This window comes from Anas acuta, chromosome W, assembly GCF_963932015.1.
Source record: "Anas acuta chromosome W, bAnaAcu1.1, whole genome shotgun sequence".
NCBI classification, from domain to species: Eukaryota; Metazoa; Chordata; class Aves; order Anseriformes; family Anatidae; genus Anas; species Anas acuta.
The window spans coordinates 29,761,701-29,782,179 of record NC_089016.1 but is presented as its reverse complement, the minus strand read 5'-3'; the positions used below and the strand labels follow the sequence as shown (position 1 = coordinate 29,782,179).

At 43.9% G+C, this 20,479-nt stretch overlaps 1 protein-coding gene across 11 annotated transcripts in view; it reads right to left on the bottom strand.

The window, feature by feature from the left end:
• Nucleotides 1–19,151, bottom strand: part of ZNF532 (zinc finger protein 532) — a 45,781-nt gene extending 26,630 nt beyond the window's left edge. Inside the window, exons 1-4 of one of the 11 annotated variants that reach the window (XM_068665788.1) lie at nt 16,620–16,988; nt 16,074–16,183; nt 14,243–14,322; nt 1,306–3,662 (exon numbers count right to left, since the gene is read on the bottom strand). In XM_068665788.1, the coding sequence (XP_068521889.1) occupies nt 1,306–3,642 (2,337 nt within the window). In that variant the 5' untranslated portion in view covers nt 3,643–3,662; nt 14,243–14,322; nt 16,074–16,183; nt 16,620–16,988. The other 10 variants (XM_068665784.1, XM_068665781.1, XM_068665786.1 and 7 more) reach the window with 10 other exon arrangements.
• Between the last annotated feature and the right edge of the window lie 1,328 nt (nt 19,152–20,479).

Genomic DNA, 20,479 nt, shown 5'->3' with positions numbered 1-20,479 from the left:
CATAAGGCTTAAATAAACTGGCTTTAGGTAGGCCTGTCTGTAGTACATTACAAACACAAACTTGCTCACATTGCATTTCACTGTGAATCCAGGCAATTTCAGCCTAAGTCTGCTAACCAGTTAGTGAAGCAGGAGCTGAGGCAGAGCCACATAATCCATATAATCAAGATTATCTCCACATTCATATCTCTTTGCATCCCTGCTTGTACTGGTGGGAACAGCGTACCTGCTTTGTGGCCACATAACAGGTCGTAAGATCAGTGAAGAGATTCCAGCAGGAACCTCTCTGCACTTCTATTCCTAGCGGACTCCCTCCTAGCTGCAGGATGTAATCCTTTACTCTGCACTTTACTGAGAGTCCTAGGAATATTCCCAGGGCATCCCTGACTTAATCAGTCAGAGCCTGTTTGCAGGCTTTCAGCTTTGTTGCTGATGTGCAGGAACAAACCGCAACATCAACTGAATGCTTTGAAACGTGCCAGAATCCCTTTTAATTGGCACACTCCGATGGAAATTCAGCTATATCATTTAATTAATGATCTTAATTCTTACAGGGTTATAAAATACATGGCACACTGATTAATAGTAACTTTTATTGAATGAGGTGTTTCAGATTAGGCCACACGCAAACCGTTTTAGAATTCTTTACTAAAATAAGTTTAATTCGTTAGCAATCATGAGAGGAAAGTAAAACCAATGCAAATATGCAAATGGTCACATAGCAAGTAACGTATGCTAGTGAACACCTCTTTCTGTTCAAGAAAGACCTGAAGAACACAGCACGTGTACCCTTTCAGGACAGTGTGCCATTTACTCGCTGGCTAGAGTCCCTGTAGGTAACAGGAAAGCCAACCTCACTTATAGTGTTATATGAAAATAACAAAATCCACGGACGGCTCAAGAATGAATCACTTAAAAATATTTCTCAGACTAAAAAGCGTGCTGTTAATGAGGGTGCCAATTAAGTGGATTCCATGGGATAATCAAATTTCAAAGCACAAGGATAGTAAAGGCCATTATCAATTGCAGTATTATAAGGTTCACCTGTAAAAAAGCTAATGCTAAATTCTAGTTAAAAATATACAGTGGAAATTTTAGACTTCAATGACCTAAAAAAATCTAAGAAAAGTCTTATTTAAAAATGTTGACGTTCACTATAAAAGTGTGTGCAAGATTTTTTTGTGGTTTTAGTTTGTTTTTCATCATGGAGATTCAGGTAATTAACATCTAAATGAAAGAAAAACATATCCAAAGTCTCCTAGGCTTATAAGTGAAACATTGGAATTTAAACATATGATACTCTACTTGTCCACTTGTGTCTGCAGCCTGCTGGAAATGTGTAGCAAGAGATGTCTCATCTTGGAAAACTTCATTACACTCCAAACACTTTAGACCATGTCTACAGAGTTTTGATGGATCTTCATCTAGTGGCATAGCTGGAATGATGGGAGTACTTGCTGGAGCTGATATTACTGTCCCCGTTATGCCAGACTGTATCTTTGTCACAGTATGCGTGCCGACTCCCACAGGGCTTTGAAGCATAGATGGAGCAGTATTGCTGGAAGGAGATGCTATCATTTGATCTGCTGGGACTGGTTTTAAAATCAGATGGGAACACTGCATTACAACTCCTTTTTCCTTGTGTCCACGAGCATGGGAAAGAAGGCTGCATTTGTTGTAGAAAACTAAATTCTTTGTACAATGATTACATGTCACTTCAATTCGCACGCTCCTCCTGTCGTAATGCTGTGTCAGGCTCTTCTCGAGAGCAAACGAGTCGCCACACTCCAAGCACTTGTAACCTCGTGTTGGTAACGTTATTCCGGCATTGGCAGGGGGACTAAGGTTTGGGATGTAAACCGGGACAGGATTGACGCTACTCAGCACCTTGTTGAACGCTTCCACTACAGAACTCTGTAGAGATGACACCACCTGGACTCGAGACACCTTTTTAGAAGGCTGTGAGGCTGCTGCAGAAATTATTGCCTGCTTTATTTGCTGCTGAGGTTTCGTTAGCACTTGGCGGAGTTCAGAGGTGGTTTGAGCACCTTGAGGCAGAAGATTAAGGTTGGCAAGATGGACTGTCTTTGGCACAAGTTTCGCACTGGCAAGGCTGGATGCTGGCACCACAACAGTCTGCTGCTGTATAGCATTGGCAGCTTTTATAATGGCGCTACTGGCACTCTGCACTGAAGCAGCAGATATTACAGTGGCTTTCACTGTAGTATTGTTAGCGAGCTTCAAATTAATAACTTGTGAACCTGCTGTTTTAACTGCTGAAACTGGGAGAAAGGCAGTAGCCACAGGTTTGATAGTGACCTGCTTTGGTGCAAGTTCTGCAGATGCAACTGCATTGGTGACAACTGCGGACTGGAGAGGAGCTCTAGGAGGAGAGGAAAGAACAGCAGAAGTTGGAGAGGACAGGAGAGATGTCATGGAAGTTACCATAGAAGCACTCTGCTCTGTCTTTTTACCAGAGTCCAAATCAACCTCCGGCAACACTCTAGTAACAGTCCTCTTTATCTCCCCAGAGGAAGTCTTGATGGTTTTTATGCGAACTTTAGGAATTGCTGGTGTTGACCCTGCAGGAGAAGATGGAGACCCTTTGCTACTGTTTTCACTTGATACACTCCTGGGACTATCAGGTGGCTTAACAGACGGCTTTTTAGCACCATCGATAAGACTCTGAGATTCGGGTGACTTTTCCATAGCCCGGGGACTTTCGCTCATGTCTTTTGGTAATGGAGAAGACTCTCCTGAATTAGACTGTAAATCCTTACTGGTATCTGTAGCTGCCTTTTTAGCACTCAGTGCTGCAATCGCAGCAATGCACGAAGAAAGCTTTGCTGATGACTTTGCTTTGGACTGTGAAATGCTGGCAAGACTCGTTTCACTTTTTTCTGTGCTCAGTTTTCCATCAAGTACCCTGTTTTCAAGAAGCTTCTCAGAATTGTCTTTTAGCAATTTGTCCTCTGCTTTCCGAGCTTTGAAAGGCTCATAAACACTTAAATTCACAGAGTTTGTCTCTGTCTCTCGTTTAGCTACTTTATTTTTATCTATACTGCTTGAAACAGGGATACCAGATTTAATCAAGTTCTCCCCTCCAAGTGCTTTTAGTTTGTCATATTCCTGCTGAGATACAGATCCTGTCAAGACATTTGCCCTGAAATTTGCACGCATCTCTTCTTTGTCTGGAGGGTCATCCACCTCAATTTTTTCATCATCATCAAATTCTTCAGCACTTGAAATTGGGCTAAACTGGTTGAAAGCTGAATCCTTCAATGTACTCTCGGAAGTTGACCCATCATCTTTAAATGACTTGCCTTCATCTTTACTGTAACTATCGAGAGCTGATGATGTTAGAAAGCCATTATGCAAGCCATTGCCTGTGGAATGGTGGCCATCCTTGTCCACTCCTTCAGAAGAATCAATTGTACGTACATTTTTCACAATGACACTCACACCAACATCAGATGATGATGGTGCATGAGAATCTTCATCTGTATGAGCGTTTTGTTTTATGTGGCTTTCATGGTCATCATGTCCAGATTCAATAGCTGCTTTTGGGTCAACCATGTCTGGTATGTCAAAGGCTGCAAGAAGGTCGTCAAAATCTGGGGTCTTCATATCCCCCATGGTCATGTATTTGATTGTAAGCAAGTCTGTAAAATAAGCAGAAAATCATCATCTCAGTATTTTACATTCTAATAGCACGCACACAAAATAAGCATATGTTCACATATGCCATGCAAAAAGTTATTTCACCTCTGAAATAGTATTTTCAGAAATTACACATTACAGAATAGTATCCAGTGCAGAGGTACAGTTGGATTACAATGCCAAGAGCTACAGCAATCCATCAAGTTCACAGACTGTAACCTAGTATTTTTATTCTGGGAACAAATTTTCTCTTCAAGTAGCTTTCTTCCTGCCCACTCTCCTACACTCCCTGCTACCATCTCCCACCCATGCTACGATTACAGCAAGATACCTAGACTTTCAGAAAAATGAGGTATTTGCAATTCCTCCTAAGTCTAGTTTTGACTTGACATTTGCACTATCAACCTCATGAACCTTCTCAAAGTGAGCAAAACAGATGTATTTCTACTAACAGTTCAAGACTAATGCACTGTTTTCTATAAGCTAAATTGCTTTATATGAATTATGGAATATCTGTCTCCCAGTATCCACAATGCATTTTTTTTCTCCAGTAACTCCAACAAAGGATCTGCTATATCTGCATTGCTTTCCAGGTGTCTCATCGACTTTACAGACCTCCCATTCTACAACCTCCAATGCAATTTATTCCAGTTGTTCACAATTTCACCATTGTATTTCCTACTGAATAATCTGAATCTCTCTTGATGCAACTACGTGTGGTTCTATTCACCTATACTCTTTGCAACAGCACTTTATGCTGAGACCATTACCTCCCTTCAGCCTACTTTTTAGGGTAAAAATTACCAGATCCTTAGGGGTTTCTTTTGTTGTTGTTTGTTTTTCCCCTTTCCTGATAACAATTTCCAGATCCCATTCTTTCTGTTCAGCACTGGACACTATCACTGTTTTTTCCTTTCCATTCCAAAACCCAACAGATAACTAAAAACTGAAACTTTGCAAATGTTGTGTAAAAGGAAAGCTAACTTTAAGTGTACTTTTCCTTCATAAATCCCACTACGGTATTTGCCTTTTTCCACATATGTTTCAAGAATTTGCAAAGGGATGCAAAACAAATCACTTACAGAGGTCTAAAAAGATGAATTACAGAAGGGGGAGGGAACGGAGGGGACAGATGACCTCCAGAGGTCCCTTCTAACCTCAATCATTCTGTGATTTTGTGATAAAAGGAATCCTGCACTGGCATAATTTCCTTTTTAATCTGTTTATATTTTTAAGTCTATTATTGATTTCTTTCAAAAAGCTCCATATACAGAACACACACAGGTTTGATACAAAAGTTACTGAGGAACATTCTTTGGTCCAAGCTTTGCAGAAGTTCACACTACATAAACATAATGGTCCCTTCTAGATTTAAAAGCCATTAAGTTATTCCCTGCAAGACAAAGAGACAAATGAGCATTCCTGAAGTGCAAAGACTTTTATATAATCCATGGATGAAGACTGCAATAATCACTTACTCTACATCAGTGAGGGTATTAACAGAAAAGAACAAGAAATTGAAACCTTTCCAGAATGCCTTCTCTAATTGTCTAACAAAGCACAACAGGGGAAAAACTCCACCCTGCACAGATGTCCCCAAAGAGTAAGTTAGCCTGAACGCACAGTCATGACTGCTTTGTTCTTGGGACTTTAAACTACTCAGCCTAAAACTGGCTTAGGTATCTGTGTACCACTGTGTCATCAGCCCTTACCCAGAGTAGATCCCAGGAGACCAGACACATTTAGTACATGACACTGAATTACTCACTAGGAGTAACTTGCAAAGGACAGAGCTGACAACCAGAAGGTGGGCCCACTCAAAAGGAGCCTGGCCGCAGCACAGCTTCGGGAAGATGCTGTCCTGCTGCCTGCTTCCTCTTTTCAGCTGTCGTAAAGACATTGGAAGAGGAGCTCTGCCAAGATACTCCTTCAAGAGTAATAGTTAAAATGTAAGAAAAACCACTTTGCTAGTTTGAATACTAAGCTACAGTGAACACCACAGATCAAAACATTTCTGTCTTTGGTGACAGAATCTGGCACGACAGACAAGGACAAAAGACTATCTAGAGCTGCCAGTCTGATCGTATCCCTTGTTTCCATGTGGATGCATACCTTATCATAAACGAAGCACGAATTAAGAAAACACACTGGATGTACCATAATGAATGTAACCTGAAAGACAAACGTCTAAAATGACCTTTTTTTTCTGCCCCAGCTATGTTTTATTCACAATGCAAATAATCACAACTGTGGTAACACACCCCAGGCACGACAACAATTCAGAGTTAAGTCGCTACCTAGGCTGGTAAAAAAAAATAAAAAAATAGACAGTGGATATTTAAGTAATAGTTCACCTTGACTGAACTGCAACTTTAACACCCTGCTTACAAATTACTGAGTAGAGGTTGCTGGGTTGCAAGGTACTTGTTAACATCTTTATGAATTACTTTACTTTTTATTTATTTATTTATTTAACAAAGAGGAAGAATCACATACATATGTAATGTTAACATTACAAAGAAAGTTGTTATAAGATTTAAGTGAAGAAGTTTCTAGAGACCACAGCATGCAAATCCACACAAACCCACAATAACAAAGCCTTAATTGACAGTTTTTAATGATTTGATATACTAACTTCCACTCCAACTGTACATCTATCTATGGATGTCTTTTTGCAGTTACTAAACACACTAAAAAGAACCTTAAAATATTCCTTGTCTAAAACTTCCTCCAATTATATGTAATGGAGTTTCATTAACATTTAACAATAGCAATGAATTAAGTAAAGGCCACTCACACAGTATTTTATCCATGTATCTTTAAGAGCAAAACTACGTAACAGAGGAGGAGACGCATTTGTTCTTTACCAAGAAACTTCATTAAGGCTAATTCCAAAATGGGAAAATATCTCAAAAGAATTCAGAGGTCTGAAGCTTTAAGCTGAGATCATAAATTTATCCATAGAGAGCACGCTGCATAAAGCTACAACTGTCTTTCAGGCATCCAGACCGATTCCCGCACTCTACCAGAGCACAAGAACGGAGGGGTTTTGTCTGCGTGGGGCACCCAGAACTGCTCTTGACCTTGCAGAGGATCTCTGCCATCCTTCAAACCTGTAAAGCAATTTAAATTAAACAAGAAGGGAGAAAAGGCATGGCAAGTCTTGCTAAACAACTAAACAAAGTTGTAACCTTGACATTTTATTAATTTTTTCCTTGTTATTCTAGAGTATCAATTTAAGACTCAGTATATGAACTATGTTCACTTCACAATTGTCAGGACTCAGTAAAAAAAGAGGAAGGTGGCTTCTACAGACATCTTTCAATAACCCTTCCCCTTAAAGGTGAAACTTTGCCTTTTATCTCAGATTGAAATTGACTGTCGCCTTGGCTGCCAGACAAGTTGTTGGTCTATTCCTTCTCTGGGCCGACCCGAAGCCTGTAAATACTTCAGAATGGGAAATGAGGCAAGTTCCTGGTTCCCTAGGAAATGGTGATTTTCCAGGAACTGGAATTTCTTTGACAGCTGCTTTCTTTGAGAATTGCTGTGAGCAAAGCTCAACATCTCCCAAGAGACATACAAAGATGAAAAAAAAACCACCTTGCATCAAAAGGCTGCCATTAAAATTATCTCTTTTATTGCTAATGACTTTCAAGTGCACTTAACAAAGGAAGATCTTCAGAATTAAACAGAGAAGCAGTCTGCAACACGTCTAACCAAGGATAAGCAAAAAGAAAATATTTAAAGAAACAACCTGCAAGACATCCACCTCCTCAAACATCTTTGTCTGAAATACTTTCTATTTTTATTTTCTAAATAACAGAAATTAAATGCACATCAATACATGGGACTACTAACTTGAAGCATATATTACAAAACACACTGGATAGATTATACCATAAATTAAATATCCCTAATTTGGAGTGCACTTATATAAAGAGACAGTTCTTAGATGTTCTCTCTCTGTCCACAGTACCATTTCATTTTCAGATGGTGGTTGCACTTTGTAAACTCCTTTTACTTCCCTTGGACTAACTCCATTTCCTGCCTCTCCGCCCAGCTGTCTGCTGATTGTTACCAGGAGAATGTCACGGAAGGCCTGCCACATTTGCAATGGAATTCGAATTACTTTATGAAAAATAATAATTTTAAAAGGGTCTTTAAAAATCTAAGCATTACTTTCCTGATTATTCAGTGATAAAAGCAAAAAGGAAAAAAAAAAGCCAGTGCAGCGAGAAACGATGCTTTTGGGTTCTGTTTTTTGACGGTGGGTGACTGGACTCCTGGTAAGACTACCAGTGAGTCTTAAGTCCAGAAGATAAAGGACTCTGAGAGTTGTAAGGATATCCTTGCTTCATGGTTTACGTCAGTCTCTCTGGGGATAAAGTCCACTGTTACATGCACATCATTATCTTGATGAAATGTAAGGTCTGAATTAAATGCTGGAGGAGACATAAAGATCATTTTGTTTCCCCGTTCAAAGCATTTGTTCACGATGCAAATTTTTTCTTTCTTTGGAAATGCATCTCCTGAATAAGGGCTTCCTATGAACATCATGGAGAAAATGGCCCAGGTTTCAGCCAAAGGAAGATACTGCTTTGCTGTTCCACTGTCTTATTCTCCCAGTCAGCCTTTTCACTCATCTGGTAACACATTCCAGTGAAGCACTCGCTTGGTAATTATGTCAAAACAAGAACCCCTCTGTGAGAACGCTTTGCCATCAGTGAGGCAGTAAGCGAGCAGGACAAGGATCTGCTGCCTTACCCATCAGGAATAGTTACATTCTTGTAAACCTTTTGGCACTGTCGTATCCTACCTGTTAAAATGGAAAACCTAAAGATGCATGCAAGGGTTTTCTAAGGCTGATTCCAGAAAAACGGCAGAACATGTGCAAGACAGAGTACATCTGAAAGCTCCTATTCTACTGTTACAGATTCAAGATACCATTTTGAAATACAGCTTTCTTACAGTGATTGTTTGCAGAGATGTGGGGAAGGCTCAAACATGTGATGACATAAATAGCAACTGAAGAAACATTAGGGCCCAGAAGCAAATAGCTGCTTCTGAAGGATTAAAGGCAGTTTTGTTTTATTACAGGGAATTTTTGTCGCTCCTCCTCAAGCCCTGTATCTGTGCTGGTTCCAGGTGGAGGGATTCTAGCCATATGAGAAAAACCAAACAAACCTACCTTTTCATGCACTCTGCCAAGGGGAAAAAACACAGAAGAAAATACTTTTACTCAGTTACTCAGTTACTAAGTATGATCCATCTTACAGTTGGGCTTTAGGACTGCTGCAGATGGGGCACATTATTCTTCACAAGACAGACCAAGCTGTCTTTAAATTACTGCAGAAATTAAAAGGTACTTTTTGGTGTAAAGCTAAGCAACTGCAAGCAGTCAGACTTTTGGGGGAAGTTACCACCGTAATGAAGGCAAAAAACAGAGTGATCTGCCAGCTCCCACATAGATCCAAACTGCGCATAACATTGATTTTGTCTGTCAGGTACGAGAACAATTTAAGCTTTTCAGACCCAGCACTGACAGTACTTACCCAATGAACACTCTCTTTGCATTAATATTTCTAACAACATATTCTTAATCACAAGCATGGTATAACATATTCAATTTTTATTCTTTTATTCATCATTAACCTGTAAAAAACTGAACAAGTTTTCCTTCTTGACACACGCTCTTGCCCATCCAACTCTTCATTTCTCAACCACAAATCCAATGGCACCACACAATTGTTTTAACTGCCTGTACCAGCCTTGTCCTTTCTGCTGTATTAAATTCCCAACTTGTGTCTTCAAATCCCATATGACCATCTACACTGGCTGTATGTCTCCATGCTCAAATATGCAACTTAAGTTTCCTTTCAGCAGCAAATCTGTTCACTATTTAAGGAAAAAAAAAAAAAAAAGTTAATTTTCATCTACCTATGGCACTCATGTTATTGTGACTACATTCCTTTAATTTCCCTAAACACTTCCTACTGTTTTTACTTCTATACAATATACAGTTGTGGACTGTGCTCTCTCTAGGGCAGACACATTTTCTTTTGTACGTTCTTTAAAGAAAATTAGCATCCTTTTCAGTACCAAGAAACAACAGCACTGAGAAAGCATTTTTTGGTGTCTAGTACATGGTAATGCCTAGTCTCTATAAGAAGATTTATGGAACAGCAACAGCAAAATATTTATAAATTCCCAGTTAGACATGGTATTCCAGAACAAATATCTGATAATCTGGTGTAATTATTCTGCTTTCAAATGCAAGTAATGACACCTATATAGCAACAAGTTCACTCTGGAGCAAAATGCATACACAGAGAGTAATACCAGCCTCACCTGCACAAAAATATATATTTTTTATTTTTGTATCATTATGCCAAGAAATTTCATCATACAGAGAAGACATAAGTGATTCAACCAGACTTACAGTAATATATCCCAACCTTAGGCAAATCTTAGCCTGACACACAAATTATAAGCAGCTCATTAGTTATCTTGCATATTAGCAATGATGCATATTAGCAATGATGATTGACTAACACTTCTGCCTGTTTAGTTTGAAAGCTAAGTATCTAAGGAGAGACAAAAGCAATATGCTAGTTCAACCACCAAAACTTTTCCAGGAAATGAGAACCACATCTCAAATCATGACTCAGTGTGGTTTGAAATACTCAGCAGGCAAGAAGGATATGCAAGAGGCCACTTTAACCACAATCAGCAATGCTGATCATATTCACATAAAATACAGGCTCCTTTTGGTTTATCAAGGATCCCATGACTTGTTAGTATTGAAAAAAATCAGGCAGATTCTTGCTTCCAAAAATAAAACTTTCATGACAGGCAGCTGTTGTACCAGTCCTTAGCTTTTTGACCATCTTTTTGAAGTACTGGTGTGTTTTACACTCAACATTTATACCAAGCAATCTGATATTTCAACATTATGCACAGTAGCTCCCTTAAAAAAGGAAAATCCTACTTGTCTCCACATACAACCTCCAACGAGTAAGACAAGTTTGAATTTGCACTTCTATTTTTTTTTAAGAGAACAGTCTACCAATTTTATTACTTCCTCTTCCACCTCTTCAAAAAAGCTTGGGAAGGCAAGTAGTATCGACATATTTCAAGTATTAACTTTTTTTTTTTTTTTTTATCAACAGCAACTGTCGATAGTTTCAGAAGGATTTAAAGATTTATTCTTTACTAGCCCCTAGAAGTTTCCAACAGCCATTTCATAGAAGCACAGAATAACTGAGGTTGAAAGGGACCTCTGGAACTCCAACTTTTCTGCTCAAATCAGAGTCAGCTACAGCAGGATGCTCAAGACATTGTCCAGTCAGGCTGTCAATATTTCTGAAGATGGAGACTCCAAAACCTCTCAGGGCAACATGTTCCAGGGACTGACCACTCTCATCATAAAAGTTTTAAACCAGTAATGAGCATCCAGACCTACCTTGCCCTATTACCCAATCATAACAATATCTGAACGCATCTTTAGCATCCTCTATCAAATGGAAGCAAGTTATGGAAGCTTTTTGAAACACTGCCCACAAACTGTTGATCTGGAGCACAATCCCAGCTCCCAGCACTATCACTTAGAACATTTTGGAACCGGCACAAGGTACGATGCTACACAACGCCCAGCCAGTACCTGTGATTTATACATCTGTCTCTGCACCCTTCACAATAAACTGCTCTGCCCCTATCAAATATGACCATTCAAGCACGTGTATCCACTAGTCAAAGGCACAACTTTACTATAGTAAAATGATTAAATGTAGTATTTTGGTTTTCAACAGAAGTTATTTCTACCAACTTAGACAAATGTAGATGTTACCATACATTGCCAAAAGCATACAGACAGAAGCAGATGGCAAAACTCTGTATACATAATGGTTTTTCTTTAGTTTTCTGAAACCATAATTAGCTATATGCAGTCAGGTCCTAACCAAAATAACTTTGGGGAAATGTCCATGTTCTCCTCTCTTTTATCCCCAACCTCTGAGCAACTGCAGGCATGTGGTTTCAAGCAAAGACCATTGCTGGCTATGGAAGCCTTGCTTAGCAGCACCGGAGCTAGTTCAGGCTTCTTGATTTTGTTTCTCAAAACTCTGGGCACAATTTGCGAATGTATACAGTGTAACAGGAGAAAGTCAGATTCAGTATTTTAAAGGAAAATTCTGAAATATGAAGTGCAGAAAGAAAATGCTACCACAACAGACGGTATCAGTTCACATTTGATTTTGATTTAATTTCACGCAAGTTGTTCAATAAAGACACTTTAAACAAATCTGGATGTCTTAAGGAGGAAAATATTGCCCAGTACTGTATGCAAAAGACATCAATTTGTAATAACTGCTAAAATACTTACAAAATAATTAAAAAAAAAAAAAGATTCCTCCATTCACTCTACTTTTGTTTGCCTGGTTCTAGACTATCACTGAGGCCTGTTAATCTGCACACAGGCTGCAAGAGCTGTGTTAAACTGGCCAATACTGAAAGCAAACAAGTTGTAAAGCACTAAAGTCAATGTATCACCAAGCATATTCTGTTGATTTGTACAGAAGTTCAGTTTGGTTACAATTGTTTACAATGTTTTTAACTTTTCAATTCTGGAGTGTCTTTCACAAAAAATGTGGAAGTTCAAAATCACAGACAGCAGAAATGAAAGCAACCGTAACAAATTACAGTTGGGATAGCAGAACATGAAGTTATGGAAAAATCACACACAAAAAAATCCTGAATTGCACTTGTGCAATTGCACAATGTTCACAGCATATTGCTAAAAACCTGGCATAGACAGACCTACATTGCATGTGTATACACATTGTCTTTTCCCAGTAAACAGAATTATGTGGGAGTCCCCAGAGGCCATGAGGATGATACTTATCTCCACATACAGAATGCAGATGCACTTGCAGCCAGAATGAAGTTTGAAAACTTACACTGCCATTTGCTGTTGATTCGTGCAGGTAGAACTTTTAGGAATACAAGATCTCTGCAGAAGAGTCTCTTATTCAGTCTTTAACATGAGGTATGGCAAAGCCTTGTCAAGCCAACAAGTCAAGTATTTATTCTCAAAAGCAGCCTGAGTTGCTTTACAATTATGTTATCACATTCTTTCAAAACATATCCATTCCCATAACTGGCTATCTAAGAGCGGCTAATCGACTTTGTCCCCTTTTCTACTCTATCCTGTACCTGAATACAGATCCTATTTATCTTACCTTTTAAAATTCTAGTCCTTCTTCCCCCAATAGGTATAATTAAGTAAAGACAGGCTTTAGAGTTTTTATTCACTTTCTTATGCAAAATCCCACTTTTTTTTTTTTTTTTTTCCACAGCCAAAATAAAATCCCTTGTAATTTACAGCTCCTTGGAAGCCTCATCTTGCAGTCTAACTACTAATTTTTTGAACTTTTTTTTTTTTTTCAAAATGGGTTATCTCAAGTTCTCCTCTTTGAGTAGGACAGTACAGGAAGGGAAAGAGAAGAGCCATCTTCTGAAGTCTAGTCAATGTCTCCTCACACACTGCCACTGAAACACCTCTAGCAGAGTCTGAAGAGAACCACATGCAATGGGTTCAAAGTTCACTATTACCAGCCTCTGGCTGGCAAAAATAAAGGGAGTATTTCAACACGGAGGCAGGTTATCTCTTTTCTCACACCACAGGGAGCTGAACATACCATCTCTATCTACAGCTGTCCAAATAAAAACAACCTACATTTGCAAAGAGATCCTGTTAAAGTTTTGGGCCTTGTAACCTCCTGATTTCTTTTAAAAATAAGATAAATTAATAAAAAGCAGGTAGGTCCTCAAACCATTATTTTTGCACCCCATTTAAAAATGGTTTAGTTTTATAATTCTATATGTGAAGTGGGCTGGTACAGTAATGTGACTAGTGTGGATGTACAACGCTAGCGTGAATTCAGAGATTCTCAGTCTGGAATCACAGAATCATCTAGGTTGGAAAAGACCTTCAAGATCATGAACTCCAACCATCAACCTGACCTACCGAGTCCCATCGCTAAATCACGTCATTTAATCAACTCTGAACCACGTTCCAAATTACACTCGCTTCCTGTCCATTTCCTTTAATTTTTTAAGTGGATGTCAATTTCTGCTTGAGAACTGCATGAAGCAGCTCCAGACGACCCCAGTGAGAGTGCTCCAAGTCAGGCAGGGCCAGCCTGTGCAACACTAGCAACAAACAGGCCCTAAAACATTAGGGTCAACATTTTTTTAAAAAACATCCATTCCCAGCAATCTGTGTGCATATTTATATTTTATCACACGTTCATACTTCCAAGAAAAACAAACCTAGTTAATTAATTCAAAAGAGACTTGGAATTTGATAAGTCATTACCCCTGTTCTCAAGATTAAATTCCTGAGACAAGCCTCAACGGAAGATGAGCTCATGATTGCTGAAACAGAGGACCAACCCTCAAACATTAAGCAGCATTTTCTGCTGAGAAGCTGGCCTATGTGCAAAATCAAAATCACCCGGTGAAGAACATTTACAAACATTTTTAGTCTAAAGAAAAAAACAAAACAAAACAAACAACAACTCACCAAGAATACTGCAGACTCCAGCATCTAGTCAGGTTTCTTATCTTAGAGCCTACAAAGTCCCCGCAAATTCAAATCCTTTGCTAAAAATAAAAATTCATAGTACAGATCTTGTTCAAAAATCCAAATAAAACAGATACGTTGAATTTGGTGACCATTCAAGTACTTAAAATTTTACAGACCTTTCTATTCTGGTTGAGGGGAAAAAAAATCTAAAAGGTGCTCTCATGTTACATGCATTTTAGCTGACACTTGGAAAAAGCATGCATTAAGAGCAGCGACAGATACTATTCCTATCATGCAACAAGAATTCATGTTTGTAAGCATAATTGTGCTACAGATGTCTACAGTCAAATATATATTCAACCTCTGCATACAAATTACAGAAAAAGATGGACACAAATCAGCGCAGTGTTGTTAGGCATTTTGCTCCACCACACAAGCTACTTACTGCCCTATCAAATCTGAGAAACAATACATTGCAGCTGCATTAAAAACCACAAAAACATTAATTTCAAGCTAAACATCGGCATTCTACTTCCACTTTTCTACAGTTAATATCTAAGTATCTTATGTAATCCACTGCAGTCAGAAATAAAAAAGGTTCTCTTGTATTTGTCACACTCTGATGCAGGCACCCTGCCTATCATCAGCCACCATAAAACTTACCCAATATCCACAATCTCTCAAGGCTTTTAAGACTGTCTACTTTATTCTGCTGAACAGAGGAAAAAAGCATCATTTCACCCTAGACCAGAACATTTTCACCATTTTGCCTCCATATTTATCTTGATTGTAGATTACCAAACCAGCTAACATAGCCAAGGCTGGTCAGATTTTTTTAAAATCGCACTGCATAAGAGTCTAGAGCTGCTGATTTCCTGCTATAGGAAGTAACAGCTCTGGCAAAAGAATCCCCAAAGCAAAATGTTTAGTGTTCCAATGTGCAAGCTCTAACAGCCTTTGTTCTTCCCTTTGCTATATTCATTACTGCTTTCTTCTCTCTCCCCCTCTCCCTCTCTCTGAATCCTCCAGCTTTCACTGTAAGATGCAAATGCCAGCTCAAACCTAAGTACACATTTATTTTTTAGATTAAAAATAAATAAATAAATAAATAATCCTATCCATTATCCATTGCTTTGAGTTAAAAGTAGTCATCCCTCAGGAGCTGATGCACTGCCCATCCGGTTTCCCATTCTTATTTCATTACTGCACAATATTATAATTCATGCAACTAATAATCCACTGGAGCTCCATCAGATCTCTAAAATACATCTTTCCACTTGGCTGCTGCAAAATTCTCCCTGGGTTACAACAGTTTAAGAAACACCATGCTTACAATTTATTTTTTATGTTTTTTTTTTTTTTCCTGTGTCGGATATATTAAGTACATGTTTAACACCGAAGACCTCGATTCAGAAATAAACATCAGGTTACTCACATATGGCCAAACAAGCAACCTTTAAATAATTAGACGGCAAATTCTGAATGTGCTATGCTGCAAAGCAGCACAGAACAGTTCACTGCCATGTGGTCCACAATTTATGATTGTCACTCAGAGGCCTATGCTTTATCACCACATTGTGAAAAACGTCTATCTGGATATAAGATATTTAAATGAAAATACTGTATTTAGCTAAGGTATCGGTAAGACTTTACAAACAATAGCTTTAATCCTATTAAACCTGGAGGTTAATAGTATTTCTTCACTAACACTTAAACCATTGTCTCTTTTACTAATGTGCCAAGTGTGCAATCAGGAGCCAGATTTACTTTTCATATACATGTACCTTTGTACTATTGTTATATTCATACCCAAAACACCGCATCTCACCTTGTGAACCTTGACCTTTGAAAGATTTTTTTAGCCAATGCTCAGTTACTGCCACAGATGCATTACCTCTGCAAATATGAAAGGGTTAAAGGCAGCCCCAATCAATAGGCCTACAAGGAGAAAAAAAAAAGGGAGAAACGAGTATGCCTTACAGCATCTTTGCAATGCTTTTATGCACAATTCTACAACAATATCGTTTCCTTTTGGCCTTTCAGAAAGGCACGGACCCCCCCCCAACGTCTCCTAAAGAAGAAAACCACAAGACAGCACCCTGTAAATAAAACAGCATGCAAAGCAGCATTCTTCAGTCACAAGCACAACTACAATTACAAATCATTCAATCAATTTTATTTAGTTTAGTTTTAAAATAGACTGCATAACCAGTGTCCCACCCTTGCAAAGCAAAAATATTTTAATAAGGGTCATAAATCTCAGCTCTTGCCCATTCCTTAAGCATAAAAAGGCACGAAAAGCCAAAGTAATCTCAGTTACTGCAAATATGTACATTTATATACAGAATCCTTTATGACTACATTAGCCACATACCAGTGCTGTGTGTCTAAAGTGTGCATTCACATACTGTTTTGGGATGGTATCTTTCTGCAAGCTCCTCTGCTTTTGGCTGCCATGAAGGGAGGAAGCTATCCCACTGTAGCAGCTCAGTGACTGCATTGTGTTCAGGAGCTGATCTGCCTCAAACCAGTTCCAGCCGGTTCTGGTCACCCTACATAAAAAGCTATGGCAACCCTCGCTGAGTTGCCAACAAGTCCCTGGAATTGCAGGGGCTCTGCTTTCTGTGGCGGTGGGGCCGACAGCAGCCGGTCCCCCTGCTCCCGCCGTGCCCGAGCCCGTGCCCGGCCGGCCCGCGCAGCCCCTTGCTCCCCAGTGCCGCCCCACGCGCCCCTTCCTCTCCTCCCCCACTTACCTCCCACAACCTGGCTGAAAGCTGTGAGTGTGTGCGTGCCTGTCTGTAGCTAACAAAGAGACCGCAATAAAAATCCTCACAGGATCTCTCTTGCAGCACCAGGCAGGCTCGGCCACAGCACTGGGAGACGGGCTGCTAACCAAGGGCTGCTCCCCCTCCCCGCTCCCCACGGCACACGGGTGGCCGCAGCTCGGCGGCACAGCTGCCCCCTCATGCCCAGGGCTGACGGGGGTCTGCGCCCACCCGCCCCACTGCTCGCTGCATCTGGGGCCGCTCGAGTGGCATTCTCCCTGCTCCGTACTGCATTAACTACAAAGATTACCCACACGCGCACCTCCCTCCCCTCAAGAAATCCATTTCCGCAGCAGCGAGATGCCTGCAAAACAGTTCCTTTGCCCCCTCCGAGCAGCACCGAGCTGGCTGCTCGGCCGATTTTTTTTTCTTTGCTGTTCAGCTTCTCCTTGAGGCACCGAAACGAAGGCTGCGGACCCACGCCCCAGCACCCCCCGGCTCCCACAGCCGCAGCCGTGGGAGGCCGGGGCCCACCCCGCAAAGATGGCTGCTGGCCGCAGCCCTGCGCTGCGTCCCACGGCTGCCTTGGGCCCACGCCTCGCCGTGGCACGGCTCCCCACGCTGCCAGCCTCCTGCCAGAGCAGGGCCCTGCGCCTGCCTTTGGACGCAGCGCTGCTCGTGGCCCGTGCCCCCCGCTTTCTCTGCCACCCGGGGCCTTTCCTCCTGCGAGGCTGACAGCTGCCCCAGGCCCAGGCATTGTTCGCCCCGCTCCTGTTTGGCTACTCACCCTCGCACTGGCACAACCCGTAACTACCTCCTGCTACGTGCCAAGCCCCATCCTCGCCGGGATGTGCCGCGGGATGGCTCTTCGGCGAGGCTCTTTCCTCCAAGGAGCTGCCACGCCAGGCTACAGCACCTAGCCCCTGCCTCTCTCCAGGCTGCACCTGCAACTGTTAGCAGAGGCCCCGGGCACAACCCGCACCCCCCTTCCCCTGCGGAGAGCGCCGAGAGCCGGCACCTTCCCCGCATCCCTCACCCCACCCCACCCCGGGGATCGCTGCCATGTTCTGCCGCTGCCTCGGCCCCTCCGCTCCGCACAGGCGGCCCCAGGCGGCCCTCCCTCGGCCCCGCAGCCCGGGCGGGCTGCCCCCGCCTCTGCGGCCTCCGCGGCCGCCGCGGCCCCGGGCACCTCGCACACGGCCCGCGGCCCCCTCCCCTCCCCGCGCCGCCGCCCCCCGCCCCTCGCCGGGCCCGCCGGCTGCACCGACCGACCCCGCGGCGGGGCAGCCCGGGGAGGGGAGGCCGCGGCCCCTCGGGCGGGGACGGGGACGGGGACGGCGGGGGGGGAGGCGAGGCGCCGGCGGGGCGGCCGCCGGGACAGACGAAGCCGCCGCTCGGGTGGCCGCGGGGCTCCGGCCGCCGCCGTCCTGGCGGCGCCCCGGCGGGGCAGGGCCGGGCCGGGCCGGGCCGCGCCGAGCCGAGCCGGGCAGGCCCCGCGGGCCGCTCCCCGCAGCCTGCCCGCGGCGCGGCGGGGCCTGCGCGCAGGCGGTGCGGGAGCCGGGCCGGGAGGAGGCGACCCCCCCGCATGCAAACTCCGCACCCCATGCAAACACACCTGCTGCGGCCCGCGGCTGCCCCGGCCGGGGCCTCAGGCGGGCATGGCTAGGGTCCGCGCCGCCCCGGCCGCCTGCGGAGGGGCCTGGCCGGGAGACGGCGGAGCATAATGGCAGAGAGGCTCTGCGGGACTGCGGGAAGGCGGGGGTGGGGGTGCCTCGGCTCGCACAGATGGGGGAGACGCTCCCGTGTGATTCCTGTGCAACGGCTCCCTGGAGCGTGCCGGGGGCGGGGAGGGCTGCCGCGGCCCCCGGCGCTCCGCGGGCAGGCTCCGGGCCGGGGCCGGGGCCGGGGCCGAGGCCGGGCGGGAGGCTTGGGGCAGGTCGCGGCCTCCCGCCGCCGGCACGCGCCGAGGCGAGGCGGTCACGGAGCCCGCCCCGGGCGGCGACGAGGCCGGGGCCGGGGCCGGGGCCGGGGCCGAGCCCTCCCCGCGCTAAGGCCGCGGCCGGGACGGGGCAGGCCCGGGCCCCGCCGTGCCCGCGGGCGGCTCCGGGCGCGCCCGCACCGCCGCAGCCGCCGGCCTGGAGCCGCGGAGTTGGGCCGGGCCGGGCCGGGCCGGGCCGCGGCGCTCTCAGCGGCTGCCAACGGGGCTGCGCTGCCCCGGGGCCCCCGGCCTGCGGCTGGCGCTCGGCCCGGGGCTAAGGAGCGGCACGGCCCGGCCCGGCTGCCCGAGGCGGCGCCGCTCGGGCCTGGTGCCCGCGGGGCTGTGCAGCGCCCTGCCCGGCCGCACGCCGCGGGCGCCCCTCGCACGCCGGCCCCGTGCCCGGCGGAGCGCGGCACCTGCGGGCCCCCCGCCTGCTGGCGGAGCCATTTGTGCGCCTGCTGCACCGAGCGGAGCGCAGCCCGCGGCTCCCCCGTGCCGCGGCTGCTGCGTCTCACGGTAACCAAGATTAACACGAGTTTTCGCAGCCCCTCCTGAAGACGGCCTGCGCTTCTCGGCTGCCATCTCTGTGACAAGCTGCTTCTCGTTTGCTGCAAGGCAGCCTGACGTCACTCCATTGTTGCAATTTTTAATTTCAATGAAATTTTCGTCGAAATGAAATTTCCTCTCTTTCTGTCATTTTCACAAGTGCGCACCACGATTCCTGGAATTTAAAGTGTCCCGCGTGAATCGCTTTATTGGGTGATGGCAATGGCTGTAAGTGCAGGGAATCAGCAACACCCATACCCAGTTTATGATATAAATTGACTTTTTATAGAGTATATAAATAACAACATATCCTATTTGAAACAATGCTGTTGTATTAAGACCTCTTATAAGCCCGTTGGTAGCGCAGCAAGTCACCAAGAGCTACCGCACTGTTCCTAAAGCAGCCTCTCGTGGGCAGATGCCCTGCCAGAAGCTCTGTGCGCAGGCATTGTTGGCCGGGCCGCTCGTGCCCCAGCAGGTGGGACTTCATCAGATACCAATTCTAACTTGTTTCCAGTCTTAACCAAATCCCAGCAAACTGCGACATTACCAGCTGTGGCAATTGGCGAGTCCAACAAGTTTGTAGGATTTGAATATCATAAATTGATAAATTATATTAAAAATAAATAGATTTGTGTTCCGCACTAGTTACAATGTTCAGGAAGGGCCACAAAATTCAGCTCGCACAAGCCTCGGGCTCATTCTGCAAGTGACATGTAGAACCAGGCTGTAATACTTTTAACATTTTTTCCCCCTGATTAACCAATAAACTGATAAAGAGGTGAAAAATACAGTCTGTTTTCTTACACTGGATTTCTGTGGTCTGCTTGCATAATAGTATAAAGAAGAAGGCAGCTGCTACGACTACTTTTATATTAATACCTAAAACGTTAATTGCTTTCACAGTTTGTACATGGCATAAAGGTCCCCGTGTGTGCTGTCTTT